The following is a 20,495-nucleotide window of genomic DNA, read 5'->3' as shown; positions in this document are numbered from 1 at the left end:
CTTCTGCAAATACAAGGACTTCAAGGTGCTCTGACATTAATCTCTACGAGTTCCTAATTCTCCCTACTTCCCACTTACCTTTGTGGACATTCAGTAAGAAATCCAGCCACTGACACAGCATCAAATTAAAAGAAGGCTCACATGACAAAAATATATAACCACCTGTGGCAGACTATTGCTAGATTACTAGCCAATTACACCATCTAGGATAAGAAATGTTAAATTATGGTCTGCAGGCCAATTCCAGCATTCCATCTTAGTATAAATTAAATTTTATTAAACATATACACATTTGTTTGGTTACATGTTGTCTATGGCTGCTTTTGTTTTACAATGGCAGATCAGAGACCACTGTGGCATATAAAGTCAAAAATAATTATCTGGTTCCTCACAGAAAACATTTACCAACCCCTAATCTAGGGGAATGAACTACATGCTTCCAAAGCAAACTATGATAGCTATAATAAAACCATTAATTAGAGCTCAGGAAATAACATCCATACTGGAATATACAAATATAAGCACTGGACTTTCACTGGTTATTTGTTTTTTTTTATGCTGGCCTGTTATTTCCAGGGCAGAGTACTTTACTTACCTGCTCAATTAGCTTATTTCTAGAGTAACATTTCTTAAGGATTGACAAGTGGGAGAGAGGGGACTCCACAAATACACTTTTCTGTATGATCTAAGATAAATAAAAGCTTGCTGAAAATGATTCATAAGTTTTTAACAAAGGAACTGTATTATAGAACATGATAATTTCACATTTTATATTTGAAATACAAAACTTTAAAGGCACTTAAAATAGGAAGGCTAAGTCCAATAATTTAGATGGTATCATTATATTAATAGTCAATTAAATTCCGCTTTCTCTAAAATAACAAGGTTTTCACTTTCATTTTCATATGTAGAGATGAAATAAAAATATCTAAATCATATACCTATCTAGTGTGTTACACCAAAATCTATTAAAAACTAAAGTCGAAAAACCCAGCACTCTGAAACGAGAAGGTGCTTAAGAGACCATCTGCACACTGCACAGATGAGGGAGCTTCAGCAGGACAGGGAAAACCACTTCAGGAAACTGGTTAGTTATTGGCAGAGACAGAATTTGAACTGAACACAGTATCAGTTTACAACTATTTCTACTCCAAAAACAGGTAATAAAAAATTTTTTAAAAGACTGCTTATTCTAAGAATAGGCAAACTGATGCTGGAATATTCTGGTTTTCAAAATGCAGTACACGGTAGACCCAGTACTACACACCTGCAATCCCAGCACTTTGGAGGCTGAGGAAGGAGGCTCATACATGAGTCTGAGGCCATGTATGGTCTACACAGGCAAACCATGTCTCAAAGCAAATAAATGAGGAAACAAAAATGTACAGTATAACACACTTCTAAGACAGATATCTCTCTTATGTCATTTTTCAAAAACCACCCTAAATTTATAGAAAAACAATAAATTACTAACTAGAAAGAAACTCCTAAGAAAAAAGAAACAACCAATTATTTGTTTAACAATTTGTCAAAAATTAGAAAAAATGATGCTGATGAAGGGCACTGTTAATTTGGTGAAATTAGAAATGTAATTTGGCGTATTTTAAAGAGCCTAAGAAATTCTTACCATGTAAACCACTTATTTCATTTTCATGATTATATCCTAGAGAATGGGTCTAATAATAAGAGTTCAGATTTTACATAGAATGTACATCCATTATAAAATTGTGGAAGAATAGAAACTGCCTAACATTCAAAGAGAGAACTGATTATTTTCATACAGTGTAACACATTAGGCAGCCATTTTTAAATTGCATTTTCAAAGACATAGGTAGTAGGTACTTAGGATAACAGGGCATAATGCAACTGTATGAGCACTATAATCTCAATTCTGTTATTATGCACACACAAACACATACACACTCATAAACAACACAAGGACTAAAAATACAGAAAAACATTTAACAGTGTATCTCTGGGTAGTGAGATTATAGGTAATTTTTTTTCTTCTGACTTTTCAGTATTTTCAAATTTTATACTCAGAAAACATTATTTGAAAAATCACTATTGTCAATTCAGAAATTTTTATAATCTGTATTAAACAAAGAATATTTATATAGTACTCAAAAGCATATCTAAATAATGGAAAATAAATCATTGATATATAAGAGTATAATCCCTACATGTATAAGTAGGTAATTTAGAATCTAAAAGGTAGTATTTTCTCTCATTCTTGAGTATATAAAATTGGTATTTATTAAATAAGAAATGCAAATCTCCAAAGAAAATTGGTGCAAGGCATCTAAAAATTGTGCTACTTGGGCATAAGACTGGAGATATAAACACTGTCCAAAGTGATATAGACACCCAGTGTTACGTTAAAATAGGTATAATGGAGAACATGCATGATGGCTTAATGAATTACACTTTTTTTTTGCCAAAATGACTAGAATAAATCTATGATAAAGAAATACAACACCATACCATTATTTTAGTTGGAAGAGCCGCACCAAAAAATCATGCCCCCACCCCAAAAAAACAAATTTTGCAGGACTACTACAAGTCCAATAGGCCTTGTTACTGTTATTGTCAATGATTTCTTGCTAAAAATTCAAGTAAAAGAGTCAAATTGCTTAAAGCAGTAAAAAAACATAGTGGTGTATGGTCTGCAATGACTTGAAACACACTAATAACACTCTTCCATGTTTCTTCATTTGCAGACTATCAAACACAACATTTGAAGGACTAAATCTATTGTTTTTAAAGCATCCTTGAATTTATATTCTACTACAATATAATCATGACATGAGGGTATGTCAGACACAAAAAGGCAAATGACTATAATTCTGAAAGTTAAACTTTAAAATTATATGACTATAATTTGTGATAAAAAAAATCACATAAATGTAAAAATATAATCTAGTGTTCTTACATAGGAGCTGAGGCTTGCCATTTCAACAAAAATTCTGAGATGGAATTAATAAAAAAACAATTTCCATTTATACCACAAAGCAATAAGTTTAAATCAGACTATTTTGAGTTGTGTAGCCCTTTATTAGCAACTAAAATAGAAGGTATCTGTTGTACAACATGGGTAGTAATTGTCTATAACTGGAGATTTCTTATATTCTAATACAGATCATTTATAAATGCAATTTCTTTTATTAAAAAGCTTCCACCCTTTTTTGTCTGTGTACAATCTGCAAAACTATTCTGAAAGCGGAATATATGTGCATGAGTCTGCAAAGAGTGCAAATTTCAGATATGCTAAATGCTTTACAAGTCATTTTCAAAAACTGTATGCCAATTGGGCCTTTACATTGTCATCTTTTTTTTTTTTAAATCAAAATATTCTGATTCCAGCCTTCCTTCCACTGCCCCAAACTATAAAGCATTTTTAAATGAGTTGAAATTAAGGAGGACTACACCTACTAGAAAAGAAGATAAGAGAGTTCTATTAGTCTGAGGTTTCAGGATCCCCCCACACCAGAACCAACATCTTGGTAAAGGCTAGGCTGGACCCCGGACAGAGTGTGAGTCTGTGCAGGTGGCGTCCCTGAGGGTCGGAGCTTCAGTGGACCGTGAGTGCTCCAGCTGCATAACTCACTGAACTGTCTTGCCAGCTTCTACACTGGCTCGACTGGGCATAATTCAAGAAGGAAAAGCTCATATTCATTCCGTTCTTCTGGAGCTCTGTGATAGCCTAAAAAAAGAAAAAGTTGATTATGACACACATCATATAAAAAATGAACACTGTAAACGTTGGGAGCTTGACTTTACACATTTCACAATCAATTTGTATGACCCTTTCTTGAATGTCTGCTGCCTCAAACCAAATTGAGAAAAACTTTATTCACTCTCACAGAGTATGTCCTAATCTAGCTTCAAAATAATTGACATATGTTTTTCTCTATTCTCTAGATCTTGGCCACCCATCTTAATGTAATAAAGGCTTTTATTCATCTGACTGAGTCTGAAATGTCTATTTAACTCACAGATATAAAAGTATGGTATAATTTTTACTTTTAATTGTGTACTGGTTTGTAATTTCTTTCATACAAAAAAAAACTAAAATAACTATTTGATTCAATGCAAACTCTAGAAAATTAGTGCAGCATATGCTAACCTAAGTTCCAGAAATTAATTTAGGTCTTTGACTGGCTTTCTCTTCAATCAGTATGAACTACTTTAACAAGATAAAAAGGCTTCCTAAAAGTCCATAATATATATGCAACTATCAAATCATGCTAAAAGAACAGCTACTTCAAGCTTCTTGTTTCACCTGCTGGCTCCTCCTGTTCTATACCTTTCCAAACAAATTAAACGAGCACACCACATCTTCCTAAGAAGACATTTTCTCATTCTTCTTAAAGAGTGTTACATTTTCTTTAAGAAAATTCATATTTATTAGGAGGTAAACAAATGCAATTTGGCTTTCTAAAATCCAACTAAGCCAAAACTTCTCTCTTGGAATTCCTTTGTTTGTTTGTTTGTTTGTTTGTTTGTTTGTTTTGAGACAGGGTCTCAACTATGTAGCTTTGGCAGTTCTGGAACTCACTATCTATTCCAGGCTGGCCTCAAACTCACAGAGATCCATCAGCCTGCCTCTGCCTCCCCAGTGCTGGGATTAAAGATGTGTGCTATTATGCCTGGCTTCTCCTGATACTTTGTAAACAAAGTTAAGTTTTACCACTATAGTTTAAGAGAAAATGACACACATGATCTACTTTGCAGTATTAGATCATGAGGAGCATCCATTTAATTTCTCATAGTGTCTAGAACATTCATGTGTATATATATATGTACCTATATGTCTACAGACACACAAATCTGAAACTCAATCTTCTGAAAAAGAAAAGTGAGTATATCAGCATTGACTGAGTCAAGAGAAGATATGACAATCTTCAAAAAAAAAAAAAAACTGTTAACAGAAATTATTGTTCTGTATTCCAGTGATAAATTTATTCAAATAAACAAATAATAGAAACCTACAATTATATTAAGTTACCAGAAGAAACTGATTCTACATACACAAAGCCCATAATGATATTAGAGATATTAGAGATGTACTGAAATGGTAACAGTTTAGATATCTTGAAATAGGACAGCATCAGATATTAAAGGTCAAGGCTTCCTAAGGATACTCACATTTAATAATACCCCGATGGGATGTCTTCCACATATAGTATTATGATATTTCTTCAAATAATTGCTAAAAGATACAGGATCTAATTGTTCTATAATACTCATACCCTAAAAAAAGAAGAAATAAAAGACAAAATTTATTATTTCTTAATTATATTTTAAATTTACTTAAAAATTTTTCAATTAAAAACAAACTACATTAAACAATCCTTGGAAATTATCAAAATCATTCATGAAATACAATCTTATAATAATTAACCATTTGTAGAAAAGGTTCTACCTTATTTTCTAAGTTTAGATGCTTATAAATCACCTTTACCAGTGGTCATTTACCTCACAACACATTTTACAATGTTATATTTTCCCTGAATAAAGAATGGTTACAAAAGCAAATCTGAAAAATTTTCACACAAAATTATGAAAAAATTTGAAGCTGTTTAAAGCTGTAAGTTGATTTATAGCTGTGTAACATTTTAAACAGTCAGTGGTTATCTAGGTATCTGATATAAAACACAACAATCTAAGAAAATACTTAGCATATTTTATTCAGCATTCCTAAGGCTGATGAGGAGTTTAGTGACAGGTAAGTGTCTCTCTAAAACAGAGCTTTTCACTCTCTACTTTAAACCAGCATCTTGGAAGATTGTAATCAGGACATTTAGACAGTGCTGCTAAGCAAACCACCCTGAAGTGAACACTGCTCACACTCAATTTTGCAACCTCCAAAAGCAGCCGCATCATTTAGTTGTCTGATATTTACTTGTATGTGTGCATACATGCACAGGTAAAAAACTACAGCCGCTCACTTGCCACGGCACAAGTTAGAGACCAGGGGACAGTTTATGGGAGTCACTCTCTCCTTCCACCATGTGGGTTCCAGGGACTGAACTCAGGTGGGAAGACTAGGTTCCGACATCTTTACCCACTGAGTCATTTCACCAGATCATATAACATCTTTAATCCATTAAAACAGAGCAGCTTTGTTCACTGAAATAGCAAATCACTGAATCTAATTTGTACACCCAACCATACATTATTTTATCTAGATCAACCCCTTTCTATATTTGTATTCAATATACTAGATTAATGTCTTCTGAGAGAAATGTAAGTGGTCATTTCAGTGGCCTTAACTGACAAATTCTATGTGATTGCTACAGGCTACTCGTGCCTTAACAGTCTAAAAGCACAGAAAACACCAGACAAAGGACTAAATAAAGTCATCTGGAAATGGCAGTTGTTAATAAGTGACATAAAGCTTTATAGTAGAAACTTCAAAACCTTAACTGTACAAGAAACTTTTTCAAAATACCCACATCTTCCATAATCATTTTCCCTTCCATAATCATTATCTATTCCAGAATAAGACTTGAGAACATGAGTGTAGAATCACTTTGCTTATACACTAATTAGCCAATCCGTAACTAGTTTTTAATGCTATATTGGTTTTCTCCTGACAAGCAGGGGACTTTTTCAGGTCAGCAATAACATTTGGTACAAGCTTAAAGAAATACTAAAAGCTAAGCCTAAAATACACAATATGATGCAAAGAAACTGTAATTCTAAACCAGCAAGTAGCAATACTAAGATGGAATTATAACTCTTCCAGAAATATAGTCAAGATATAACTTTCCTATGCATGAAAATGGACATAAAAAGTTCCTAATCCTACACGCCATCTCAATAATAACTGGCTTTATCACAGTATAACAAATATTACACTAATGATTCTTCAAACATTGACATAACTACAACTGGTACATGAATTATGAGAAGTTTAATGCTCCTGAATGAAGGCTAGAACATCTATACATAAAAAGAACCACTTTTAAAAGCTCTAGGATGAGAAGTTCCAACATACAACTTTAGTAATAAAATCTCTGAGCACATTTGGAACAAGTATCATACTTATATACTGATATGAATTCTAAGAGAAGAAAATGAATTATATTTAAAGCAAGGAATCTAAGTAACTGACCAAGAAACCCTTAATGAAGAGATAAAATACTACAAATGTAGAGAAGATACCACTAAATAAGCTCAAAATAAAGATTAAACGGATAAAATTATAAAGACAAACAGGAAATTAAAAAAATGAAACCAATGGAAATCAAGAGGTAAAATGTATCAAAAATTTTAATTCTTTAAGTGTGTTAAATGTCTACTAGATAGAAATTAATTCCATTCCACTCAAACCTATGACAAACATGATGATTTAATCGCATGTCTTTATAAAGAGAAGATAGAGGGAATGGGAGCTTTTCTCATGAGTGAACCTCTCCAACACAGAAAATTTACAAAGTACATAAATAAAAGTATGAGGATAAAATTATAAAGTGGGACATCCAGTGACTACTACAGAATACTGACAAACATATCACATATAGTTGATAAGTGTAAAATTACAGGTACCAAGATTCCAAAAGGACAAAAATGTTAATCCAACACTATTATCCAAATTTCAAGACGTTGAAAAAACAAAATGCTTCCCAAATATGCCTAGGTAACTTGCCTATTCTTAACAACCCTGAAAGATCTGATTAGTGAGTTAAAAATCAGGCAATAGAAAGCTCCCTAGGGCTTCATATATTTAAAAACTTGACTATTTACAAAAACCCCATATGCAATGAAATGAGTCAACACATTTCAGCTTCAGGTTAGAAAGACGTACTAGAAACACAAAAGTATGTTCCCTCAAGAGTATAGAAATACTTCATAATTTACCAGTTTTTCTAGAAATCTGCAGAACACATGCTAAGGTCCTAACTTTGGGAGTGTATGTATCAAATTTATCATTTTGCTGACACTCCAAGCAATGGCTAAGAACCCAAAGGTCAATCTGAAACTGAACAGGTGATACTGAAAGAGCTGCAAATTCAGAATTCTGATAAGTACCTCTCCACTTTTAAAACAAAACAAATTTATCTACATTAAACAAAAAAGCTATTATAACACAAGTAAAACATATTAAAATAGCAAACACAAGAGTAACGTATATTTTACGTGCATTTATAAATAAGAAAAATCATGCCTTTTTAATAATGACCACATAATTAATCAACACATAAAGTATCAGAACTGTAATCCATTCATTTGAGGATAGATATATGTTAAGGAAAAGAAAATGTCCTAGTTTCCTGAAGAGAAATCAAAATAAAACTTTAACAGTATAAATAATCCCATGCCAAAAATAAACCAAAACAAAACCCTATCGTAAGGTAGCAATGTAGAACAGAGAATTCAGTCAATTAGTAAAGAAGATACGGTATAAATTCAAGAGAAAGAAGCATGACTTAGTAAATTGTAACTAACAATTTCTCCTTTCAACATAATAGGAAGGAAAGTAACTGCTTTTTGAATTAAAGTTATTAATAGCTTAATACAATGAATGGCTGCAATGGCATTTTCAGATTCTTTCTACCAAATAACTTGCCGGTATCAGTAATGAAAACTCCCAAAAAATAGCATAGTAAAAGTGATACCACATACTACATATTGAAAACACATGTGACTATGGCTAATATTTCAAGAAATCAAAAATTACAAGATCAGTGTCTTAAAATACATTCTACTTGTTGGCATAAACATTGAAATTACAAAATACTATTTACCAAAAAAAAAAAAGAAAACCAATAAAACCATAAGACTCCCAAAGTCTACAATTCTATACTATAGTTATTTTTATACTATAACATATATAAGACATAATTTTCCTATAAACATTCGTCTTTCTGTGTATTTTCATAATTAGTTTCTAGACATTCAAAGCTTACAGCTGTGAATATTTTTCAGAAAGAACAGATGTGTTCTTTTGCAACTTAAAAGCAGCTTACTTTCTAACATTTTAAGAATAGTAAGATTTTTTCCAATTAAAAACAAAACCAAACTTGATTAACTCAGTAATTCTGAAAAAATACAATTCAAAATCTTATAAACTTAAAGGCTTTTTAGCCTACTGACTTTGAATATGGATAGCTCTTATAGGTTGAACATGCTCTATTCAATATTTGACAACAGAAATGCTTCAGATATGTTTCTGATTGATTTTTTTTAAGTATTTGTATGTAAATAAAATATTCAGGGGATGGGCCCAAAGTCCTAAACGCAAAATTCATCAACACTTCATACATGCTTTACACATCTCACTGCCTGAGGTGACTTTATATAATTCTATTAGTACTCTTTTATATGTCACCTGTCACATGACCGCAGGTGTGCAATTTTCACTTGTGGTATCAAAAGTTTTGAATTTTGGAGCATTTAAGATTTTAGATTTTCAGATCATCAATACTCAACTTTTAGTATATTCAGAAATACTAAGGTTTTTATATTTTTAAACAAAAAGGCACTTGAGTTTATTGAGAGGTAACCATTATTTTTATTCATATATCCTAAAATTAGCTTATAAATCAAACTAACAATATGCTAATAAAGTAAGACACATTTATGAGCCTTTCAAAAATTCTACATATACTTCAGTAAGTGCACCACAAAAATCAATCCAAGTAAACATTACTACAAATACTAAGTTCAGGCACACCAACATACAACAAATACTCTATTTATTTTGATTTTTAAAAGAAAAGTTTCAAGTAAGGGTTTTGGTAATTGGTCATCTAATGGAAGGAAATCTGGGGCAGACTTAAAGTCAGCCTGGGCTTACTGGTTCTCTATATACAAGCACTCATGTAATAAACACAGCTCTCCTTTCTGAGCTACACAGGAAAAGTTCTAAGAAGCCTGCCCATGATCTACATCACCAGACCAGGGAGTTAACACAAACTCACCAACAGAGTTAGTGAGGAAGATGCTGAAACTCTAACACTACAGAAGGGGCGAGGATGGACAGCTCTATTCTCAGGGTCCCATGTGTAAATTCAGTGTAATGACAGGTTGTTTAACTATTCCCACCACAGGCCATCTCTTCTTAGCTGCAGCCTTACCATCATTCCCAAACTCACATCTCCCTGAGCTGCAACCAGTAGAGTCTATTAGCAAAGGTCCTCTGCCTCCTGCTCATAAATCTTATTTTGATCCATTTCTTTCCAACGCCACTGCCACCATCTCCAAGTTATCATATCTTCCCTAAAAATGCCAAATGGCCTGCTGTTTGCCACGCCTCATCTTGTAGAATCTGCTTTCTATACAACCAACAGAGTGATCTTCAAAACCATGTAAACTACATCAGTACACTGTACTTGACATAAACTTATACTGTAAATTACAACACAGGCATATAGATGATAGACAGACAGACAGACAGACAGACAGACAGACAGACAGACAGACAGATGATAGACACATGAGAGTCAGTCACCAAACAAAATAAAGAAATGGTAAGTCACATAGCAGAAGTATTAAAAATAGAAATAAGCCAGGCAAGCTGACATAGCTGTTCACAGGAAGACCATAAGCAAATATTATGAACATATTTTTGGCTGTCCCCAACACCAAGTAAGTTTTGGTAGGATCGAAAGATGCTGAAACAGTAAAATTTTATACACAAATAACTGCTTTCTACCTATAAGGCTTTAGACATGTAACTTAGGTAAAACTCCTAATTACCCGTACAATTTCTACCTTGTATAACAACAGGAAAAGTTTTGCATGGTTTTAATAAAGAATGAATTTTCTAGGGATGGAATCACCATCTAAAGTGAGGAAATATTGTAGTTTCTGTTATCTACTAGGAATTATTCACTTTTTGGGGGAAAACAATCAAGTCATCCAGCAATGCCAAATAGTAATTTGAGTAACAAAGGCATCAGCCATGTAGAAGTCTGTGTTTACTACTATTTTACTGATACTCTATATACACAAGAATCTAACTACTTCATTGTGCCTTCTAACATAGCTGTGTCTGAACACTGACATTTAAAACATTAATGTATTATAAATTACCTCCCTTTTATTTCACTTTAATATTAGTGTGTTCATTTTTTAATTGTGTATACAAGAAGATTATTATATTCATTCATTTTTAGAATATTTGAGTTTTTATGTTCTAATCACTATCCCAGGCCCTTTGGATACATCAGAGAAAGAAAAAAATTGACAGGAAATGTGGTTCTTACAAGTTAACAGTGAAACAGACTAAGGCAGTTAGGGAACAAATGCTGGAAGGATGAAGTGCAGGATATAAAACTAAACAAAGTGGGCCAGTAGACCCTACTAGAAGGATCAGGAGCTAGATAAGAAGCCAGGCATGGTGGGCATGCCTTTAATCCCAGTACTGGGAAAGCAGAAACAGAAGCAGAAGCAGGCGGATCTTCTCACATTCAAGGCTAGTCAAGGCTACATAATTAGACCCTGTTTTTAAAAAGCAAAATCTAAGCAAAGACTCAAGATATGATAAGCAATAGTTAAGTACAAAAAGAATCTGGAAACATGTGTGGCAGTTTCAACCATGGTCTGTCCACAGCAGAGTGAAAGAAGTGGAATAGAAAAGAGGAAGTAGGCTTGCAAATCATGTTGATCCCTTTAGGTCATTTGATGTAAACACATGGATTCTACTGAAATAGGACAATATTATAGATTTGGGCCAGAAGAATAATACAACCTGATATGAGTTTCCATGAATCTGTTTGTGGCCAGGAGGTGGTGGTGCACACCTTTAACACAGCCACTGGGGAGGCAGAGGCAGAGGAATCTCTGTGAGTTCAGGGCCAGTCTGGTCTACAGAGCAAGTTCCAGGATAGCCAGGGCTACACAGAGAAACCCTGGGGGGAGGGAGGTAATCTGTCTGGACTTTATTTCCAGCAATTTGAGACTGAAAATGATAATAGCAGCTGAAAAGGTGTAAGCTACCATCAAATGACTTAGAAAAGTCTGTAAAAAGAAACTTTTGTCAAGAGAAATCAGAAGTTTTAATTGTTGCCATGTTGAGTTTGAAAACTGTTTATATGACATTCCAGTGAAAATACTAACCTGGTGAATGAGGAGTTTGAAAGAACAGTACTGGATCAAGATATTTTACTTGTTTTGGTGCTAAAAGTACTATTTCATAAAATTAAATACAAACATACACACGCATTACACACACCCCTACCTTCCTACCTACTTCAAGGAAGGCTACTTGCTTTGGAACTTTTTGAGTGCTAAAGCACCTTTGAGCCTGATGTTGAGGCAGGGTGTTCTGGCATATACCAATCAGGATAGGGCCAGGAGCTTTGCAAGTCTGAGGTCAGCTTGGAAATAAACAAATGAAGACAATTCTAATGAAAAAGAAATCTCATGCATACCATTAACAATTAGTTCCTAATTCACACATGCAACAGTCATTCTTCCTTACAGATATCTATGGACAAAAGCACACACTTGAGCCTGTGCACACTAAGCATGTTGCTCTACTACTGAGCTACCAAACCCCAGCCCCTATATAGTCATTCCTAAATGAACAGAAGAAATGAAGAAATAAGCCTGGTGGATTGGGAACCACATGAGTGATTAACATTTTGAGAGTCAAAGATAGATAGATAGATAGATAGATAGATAGATAGATAGATAGATAGATAGATAGATAGATAGATAGATAGATTAAAAACCCCTCTGAGATTTAATGATTAATACTACCATGGATTTTGAAATGATCTCAAATTCCATCCTGATTTACAACACAAAGTTAGGTATGAGTGGAGATAAAGTTTTATATCACTTATATAAAGGGTGGGTATTGTCCAGTATATGAAGCAGGGAGAAAAGGGGAAAGACCAAGTTCTCCTCTGACTATGCTCAGCAGATCAGCTCATCCCAGCCGGTAACACTCAGGTAACACTCAAATATTGTTCCTCCGACAGAGAACATTCTTGCCAATTGGACACCCCCCTCTTTGTTCCAAATTGAACTTCTAACTTCTAATTCTTCTGAAACTATTTTACAAAGTTCTTAACTTGATAGTCTTGTCCCTGGTAGTTAAAAAGCTTTCTCCTCTCATCACTCATTCTTAGTGCCCCTAGGCAGAACCCTTACCGGCTTTCCTCTGACTTCCTCACCACTTATGCCAGTGTGTCCTCTGACCTAACTACCCTTTCCCTCCCCTCCATTCTCTCTGGACAATGGCAATATAGTAAGACCTACCTCTCAAAAGATCTTAAAGAAAAAAAATTTAAAGTTTACTACCATCCAGACATACCTTTGTGTTCTAACCCAGAAACGCACAATGAAAATATTATGTAGGCCATACATTTAATTTAAAATTTTTAGTGTCTGTATTAAAAGATAAAATGAAAGTGAAATTAATTGTAAAATATTTAACACAATCTATTACATTTTAATTTCATGAAACAATAAAGATAAAAAATCATTACTGAGGGAGTTTTGTTTGTTTCATTCTAAGTGAAATCAATGTATATTTTATGCTGCCAGTAATAGCAAGCCACATTACCCATACTTCAGTGCTCAACAAATATATGTGACTAATGGATACAGTTTTGAAAGGTATAATCCTATGCCATACCTACTCCTGTATGTATATTCAAACCAGATTCCTTACTTAAATATATTAATTGCTTTTGACCAAATTTATCCTCTACTAAAATGTGTAAAGCTGATAAAACAAAGCACAGATTTGCAAACACAGAGGCTCTAACAGTAACTTAGATATCTAGTCCAGGGTCTACTGTTGGAGACAAATGAGGACTAGAAAACTGAAATGACCTTAGAGATCACAGAGCAAATGAGTGACTGTCCTGCTACACTGAATATTCCTTATGTGACTTTTTAATAAAGAAATATCTCTTTAATAATAGTGCACATTCAGGTCTGACTAACGCTCAAAGAGGAACTAGCCTGGGATAGCTTTACTCACTGATACACTTTAAGGCTCCTGCATTCCACATACCCTACTACTATCCTTAAATCACTTTCAGGTCCTGGCCCCAGATCACACCGGGAACAATTTAATGGGGAAAGGAAACTGCAAGTCTAACCGCATAGGCAGAGGGGAGATTTATACCCCACAGATATTTTCAGAATCATTTCTCTGTTTTAATTTAAACTATAACTATCAATACTTTACGAAAAATAAGAATTGTGCTTTTTAATTTTGCATTTACAAATACAAGATAAAATTCAACATTGGGAAAGCCCAGTGGCCAAGAAAAAAAAAAAGTAATCTAAATAGCTACAAAAAAACAAGCAAAAGACAAAAGGGGAGAAAAGCAAATTATTGTACTTATCAAGTAATCCAGTTTTCTTAACATACTTTCAGTAGTTTCCTTAGTAGACACAGGCTAAAGACCACAGACATTTCAAGTTCAAGTTGAATATGATAAATGAGAAATGAAAATACAATTCAATATATAACAATAGGACTTACAAGAGGTTTTATAGAGATATACCAAAACTCAAATTACAACATTTTTAAGTTATTAATTTCACTATGGTAAATTCACTTTAGTAGGAGGTTTTTTTAAAAAATCTGTAATACACTATTAAATTCCTAACTAAATATTTCTAGAGTTTTAAAAACTTAATAACATTAAAATGATATAGTTGTAAAAATTCCTGTAGTCCAGCAGAAAAAAAAAATTAAGTTTGGTAAATTACTAAATCCTGTCACAATAAATATGCCGTCAGACTTGGAATGCAGCTTAGTGGGAGAGTAGTTGCCCTGAGTTTAAGGCATAGGAATGCAAAAACATAAAATGAAAGGGCTAGAATGTCATAACTTCCAGAAGAAAAAGAGTGATAACTGAAAAAACTGGAGTTTCAATCAGACACTTACAATTTTAGGTTATATATACTTTAGTTCATAAAATCTTTAGCATCACTCAAGAATAAGTTTAGCCTATTAAGAAACTATCTAAAAATTTAACACTAAGTAAGGTATTTAATAAATTTCAAAGAACAGTAACATAGTTCAAAAAGACTCAAAGTTACTTAAGATGGCCAGCAAGGAATTATAGCCATGTATGCCACCATCATCTACTGTTGCAGCTTAACAGAGTATGCTGCAGCCCCTTAAACCAAATACTTCTCCAAAAATATAATTAAAATCTCTACATGACTGCTCTTAAATATTCTCACTAATCAAACAGAAGTATGATAAAGGAAAGTTCTTAGAGGAATTATTCACTGGAGGACACACTGTGCAGTTTGTACTTTTAATTCAAGAAAGGGAACGAAATGTTAGCCCATTGTATATGTTAACATATTGAGTCTCAATTACTAATCTGGAATAAAGAAAAGATTTTAGACCATTAACCCACACCTGAAAGACTTACCATTTTATCTAGATGTTCAATGGATCTATAAATCTCCCCCTGGGATTCATCATAGTAACTGTAACGGAACCTTTGACCTTGAAACAAATATCATGTACAAAATAAAATAGGGAAAAATTAGAAGCTAAAAAGAAAGCAAGTGCTTACTAAATCATTTCAGTTCTCACAAAAGGCAAAGTACAGCTTAAGCCTCTGCAAGAATCAATTCCCAAGAGCCCTCAACATAAAAATAAGAGGCACATTTGGGAAGGTAATACAGAAATGACACATCACCAGAATTTTAAGATGTTAAAAACTATTTCATACTGCGGAAACTTTAAAATCATCAACAATACAAGAATAAGGAAACAAAAGAGCTTAAAATTAGAAGCATTGTTAAACATTCTAGCAGTCTATAATTGATGGTAAACCCAAAGACTAGGACTCAAGAAAATCTAAACTATGTGTGTAACAACTCAATGAGTTTATCACTGCCGCTCTTCCTGACAAAAGCTTGTGTGATTTTTATGGCCATTACTGTTTTAAGCAAAAGGATTGCTACATGGGTCTTATGCAACGTGAACAGACTTAACAAAACAATGAATCAACTGTCCTACACTGACATGAAATTCCAGCTAAGAGTAAAGCACAAAATAGTCAATGCTCAGCTGTTCTTCAAATAGCAGAGGTTAAAAAGAAATTAAAAGAAGAAAAAGAAAACAAAGATTTGGAAAATAAATTGCTTCCTACTGTAGTAATATGAAATTCAACTTTTAGTATCTATACCTAATTATAAATTATTTAACTATAGTATACTTGAGATACCTCTAATATAGCTTTCAGCAGTGCCATTCTTTACTTTTATGTTTCCTTTTTAAATTTTAATTATTTTATGTGTGTGGTTGTTTTGCCTGCATGTATGTCTGTTTACCACATGCATGTCTGGTGCTTGTAGAGGACAGAAGAAGGTGTCAGATCTCCTGGAACTGGAGTTACAGTTGGGTGTCAAACACCAACTGGGTGCTGGGACTCGAAGCTGGGTCCTCTGGAAGAGTAGCCACTGCTCTTAACAACTGAGCCACTTCAGCCCACATTTTCCTAATTTTTAAAGCTTTGCCAAAATGCATTTCTAGTGGTGTTAGATATATTCATCAGGTATACAAAACTATGCCTTAGGCATCATATCTAGAACTAATAATAAGTCAAACTTCTAGCCTCACAACTGAGAAAGCAGATTTGGTTGGATTATTATGTATTTTTAAGTTTCCTGTTCATCTTATTCAAAACAGGATCTTACATATATAATGGTCAGTTCAAAATTATGAAATTTTCTTTGATTTCCTTTTAAAAAAACATACCACAGAACTCAGCATTTCATCTGTTGGTGCTAATCTATTTTTTATGCATACCCTTCCATACCCCATATTCTTTAACTTTCATATTTTAACTGTTTACATTATCTTCTAATGCCGCTCAATATAATAACTGTTAACTTCCCACAGAGTTATTATTAAAGATCTCTTATAACTGGTATCCTAGAATTGAACAGGCTGTAAGCTACAGTCTGCTCTCTGAATGAAATGACAAAGGTGATGCATCAGCTAGCCATGGTATGATATCTACTATAGTCTCTGAACTAGAAGGATTCTTAGAGACAACAATGATCACCTATCACTCAATGCCTCTATATTTTAATTTATTTTTATGTAGGTACATGTTCAAGTGCATGCACATGCCACACTGTGTAAGTGAAGGTCAGAGGACCACTTGCAATGTCGGTTTTCTCCCACTTCCTGTGGTCCCAAGGACGGAACTCAGATTTCAGGCTTGTTGACAACCACTACTACTCATAAGGTCGTCTTGAGAGCCCTCAATGCCTTTTTAATAAATAATGCACCAAGTTTCTCGTTCACATCTTTTTAAAAGTAGTTATAGCTTTGCTTTTTTTCAAAGAATGTGTATTCCACACTTGCCAGGTAGTTGTAAGAAGACTACATAAAGCCAAATGTTCATCTCAGTCACCCTTGACTACTGACTCAATTCATTGCACTACATTCATATCTATTTCAAACTTCTTTTGATAAAACTGCACATCTCTTGTGAAATAATTAAATGCACACCTTAGACAAGGAAATTCTGCTTCCTTGCCACTATTCTAAAATAAATATTCTAGAAGAAATCAAAGCACTCTGCCTTAATTCTTTTAAACCTGGACTATTTCAGGTTTATACAACTGTAATCTCTTTTCCCTGCTTCTGGAAACAGCCATTCCTCTTAGCTCCTATCTGTAAACCTCGTGTCTGTAAAAGACTGCTATTTCTAAGTGTTTAATGACAGTTATTTGCTACTCCAAAGTCCTTGCTCACTTCCAAGTGAGGAACTGTTTTCGAGTAAAAACCCTGCCGGGAAAGCAAGAAAGGAGTGTAACAGTATGTTTATGTGACATTGTATCATACATATAACCTTCCAGCTAACTTTAAAGTATTTCTGAAGAAAGGCACAGATGTTTGAAATACTTTAGAATACTGGAATCATCACATAATTTAATGCAAATGAGAATATACACAGGAAACCAATTGGAACAAATGTTTAGTATTTTACTACCTGTTATTTTTTGTGACCAACTCACAGTAACATAAAAGTTAAATATAAAGATGAATAGCTCATATCAATAAAGAAACTCAATTTTCAGTACATGCAACTACTGAATATTTTACTCATAACATCTCATAATGTTTTCATGATAATTCTTAAAATTGTACAAATATTTTCAAATTATTTGATCAACCCATCCTAGTCAATAGAGAGATACAGCATCTAATCTGAAGTAGACAGTTGCTTTCATCTTACGTTAGCCTGAATGTGTATATATGGATGCATGCACACCAGCACATACATGCATGTGCATACACACACAAATAAATACACAAGTCAACCGCTGCTGGGAAACTGAGTCAAGATACTTATTTAAAAAATAATTTCTCAAGATTTTGTTCATTTGTAAAGGAAATGACAATATTAGCATAATACACTGATCAGAAATGCACTTTTATTTTTGAATTGTTCATTTAAAGTAAATTCTGATTGTATGTATCTCATAAGAAAATATATTTATTCTGAAATTTTTATATTTCTGACTTTCAGGGAAATTACGAAGCTGACTATAAACAAACAGCTGTCTCCATAACTGGAGGACGGGAACTGTATATCCTTTTCTAAGTATGAATAAAGCATATCACATAGTAGAGAAAATTACTTACCTGCAACTTATCCTTTCAGAAGGTACACTGGGAAAATGGATTCTTTGAGCCCCTGTTTCAACTTCAAGTATGAGCTTTCTAGCTTTAAGAGCCATGGACACCGCCCTAGGGGCAGGACAAGCTCTGGAACTCCCTAGCGAGTATGTCAGTGGGTTCTTCAGGTGCCTTCCCTCAGTTCTTTTCAAATTCAAAAGATGAGAGGAAAAATAACCCAAGGAAAAAAAATCCTGTAAAGCAGAAACCTTACTCTTTGAGGGAAGGAGGGTAGCTCATTTGTGAATCCATTCCAGAGCACGCTTTCTGAGAAAAAGAAATACAGGTAAGTAATTTTCCCATCTCCAAAGGTGACTGGTGATTAATGAGTGGATTCACAGAGTGTGGAGAGGAAGCTCCAAGGATGTCTGTTTAACACACAACAACCAACTAATGAGGACAAACAACAATGAATGTTTACAAGAACCAACACTATGTTTTAAGTATCTCAAAACAAAAAGAAAAAAATCAAATACCTCAACATTAAGCTATGCTGAAATATTGCTGAAATAAGCAATGACCTAACAAATGTTAATCTACAAAACCCCCAAAATATCAGTCAATAGGAAAGCCTTTCAGATATATGACCAATAAAAGCTGTTCTGTGTACATTTACTCATCAATCTGCTAATGGTGAGCCATTTTTCAAATGTTTAAACCCTTACACAAATCCTTTAGGGAGATTAGCAGGCCATTCTACAAGGGGGTTCTAAAGCTAGAACACCTATAACTGAAATCACTGTCAAAGAAAAAAACGTATTTCACAAAGAAAATACTATCTGTGATCTATCAAATAAGATCATCCTTTCTAACAAATAGATGCTATATCATCCATTCATCCTGGATTCTGTTACAATGCAAAAGTATCAGCCTTATCCCAACACTGCAAAAGGTCAAAAGCCTAAACCTGTGATGAAGATGTACAGAGACTTGAGAAAACAAATGTATAGGCTTCGAATAAGATACATTTTAGGAATTACCACTAAGAAACTTAACAGGAAAAAGAGTACATATGAATCATTTAATGAACAGTACAGAAGAAATCTGAACATAGTATAAATTTCATAAATACTTTGGATAAGGTCACTTTGAATAAGTAGCTCAAGCTGATAAAAAAAAAGAACTAATATAATTCTAAGCAAATTTTAAATTGCTGAAGAGACTACAGTAGATAATATTCATATTTTAACAAAACAGTGTCATAAATATTTACTTAGTAAATTTATTGGAACTGATTTGTAAAACCACCATGAAGGCAAATAGATCACTTCCAATTTTTTAAGTCTAATTTCGCTTAGAAGTTTGTTAATAGTTTGCTAAAAATTATGCTAATGAAAGCTATCAATCCGAATTTGGAAACAAATTTCTGTGAAGACATAAAACAAACAATAATAGTATATATGGGAAATATCAGAATTGAAACTTGGGAAACAGAATAAAAATTTACTAATTAGATAACTGAAAGAAGTACAGACAAGTCCCTCCTACATAGAACCATCCCCCAGGATGTAAAACCTGGTAAGTACATTATGTACCAATAGAACTTGGTTAAGTATATTAAGTATTAATAGAATTTGGTAAGTATGTTAAGATAAAAAAATCAAAAGCTAGTAGCTATGGTGAAGAGAAGATTACTATTATTATTATTATTATTATTATTATTATTATTATTGTTATTATTATATACTATGGTGCTGATGCATTTCTCTTACGTCTAATATGATGACAAGATTCAGCACAGAGACTAAAACAGAGTTACATTTTAGGGAACTCCACTGAGGAGACAGAAAGAACAAGATAACAGAATATAGGTTCTTGCCACTCACATGCCTTGTTTCGTTGCAAAAGAATACCAGAA

At 33.5% G+C, this 20,495-nt stretch overlaps 1 protein-coding gene across 4 annotated transcripts in view; it reads right to left on the bottom strand.

Annotated features, from left to right (window-relative positions):
• Positions 1–249: 249 nt before the first annotated feature.
• Positions 250–20,495, bottom strand: part of Memo1 (mediator of cell motility 1) — a 97,105-nt gene continuing 76,859 nt past the window's right edge. For all 4 annotated transcript variants that reach the window (XM_027426098.2, XM_027426099.2, XM_035448343.1 and 1 more), the window contains 3 exons: positions 15,366–15,442; positions 5,149–5,253; positions 250–3,703 (listed from right to left, as the gene is read on the bottom strand). In XM_027426098.2, coding sequence (XP_027281899.1) covers positions 3,572–3,703; positions 5,149–5,253; positions 15,366–15,442 — 314 coding nt within the window. In that variant the 3' untranslated portion in view covers positions 250–3,571. The remainder of the gene's footprint in view (positions 3,704–5,148; positions 5,254–15,365; positions 15,443–20,495) is intronic.

This window comes from Cricetulus griseus, chromosome 7 (genome assembly GCF_003668045.3).
Source record: "Cricetulus griseus strain 17A/GY chromosome 7, alternate assembly CriGri-PICRH-1.0, whole genome shotgun sequence".
NCBI lineage: Eukaryota > Metazoa > Chordata > Mammalia > Rodentia > Cricetidae > Cricetulus > Cricetulus griseus.
Note: the sequence above shows the minus strand (reverse complement) of the source record. Positions and strands in the feature narration are given on the sequence as shown.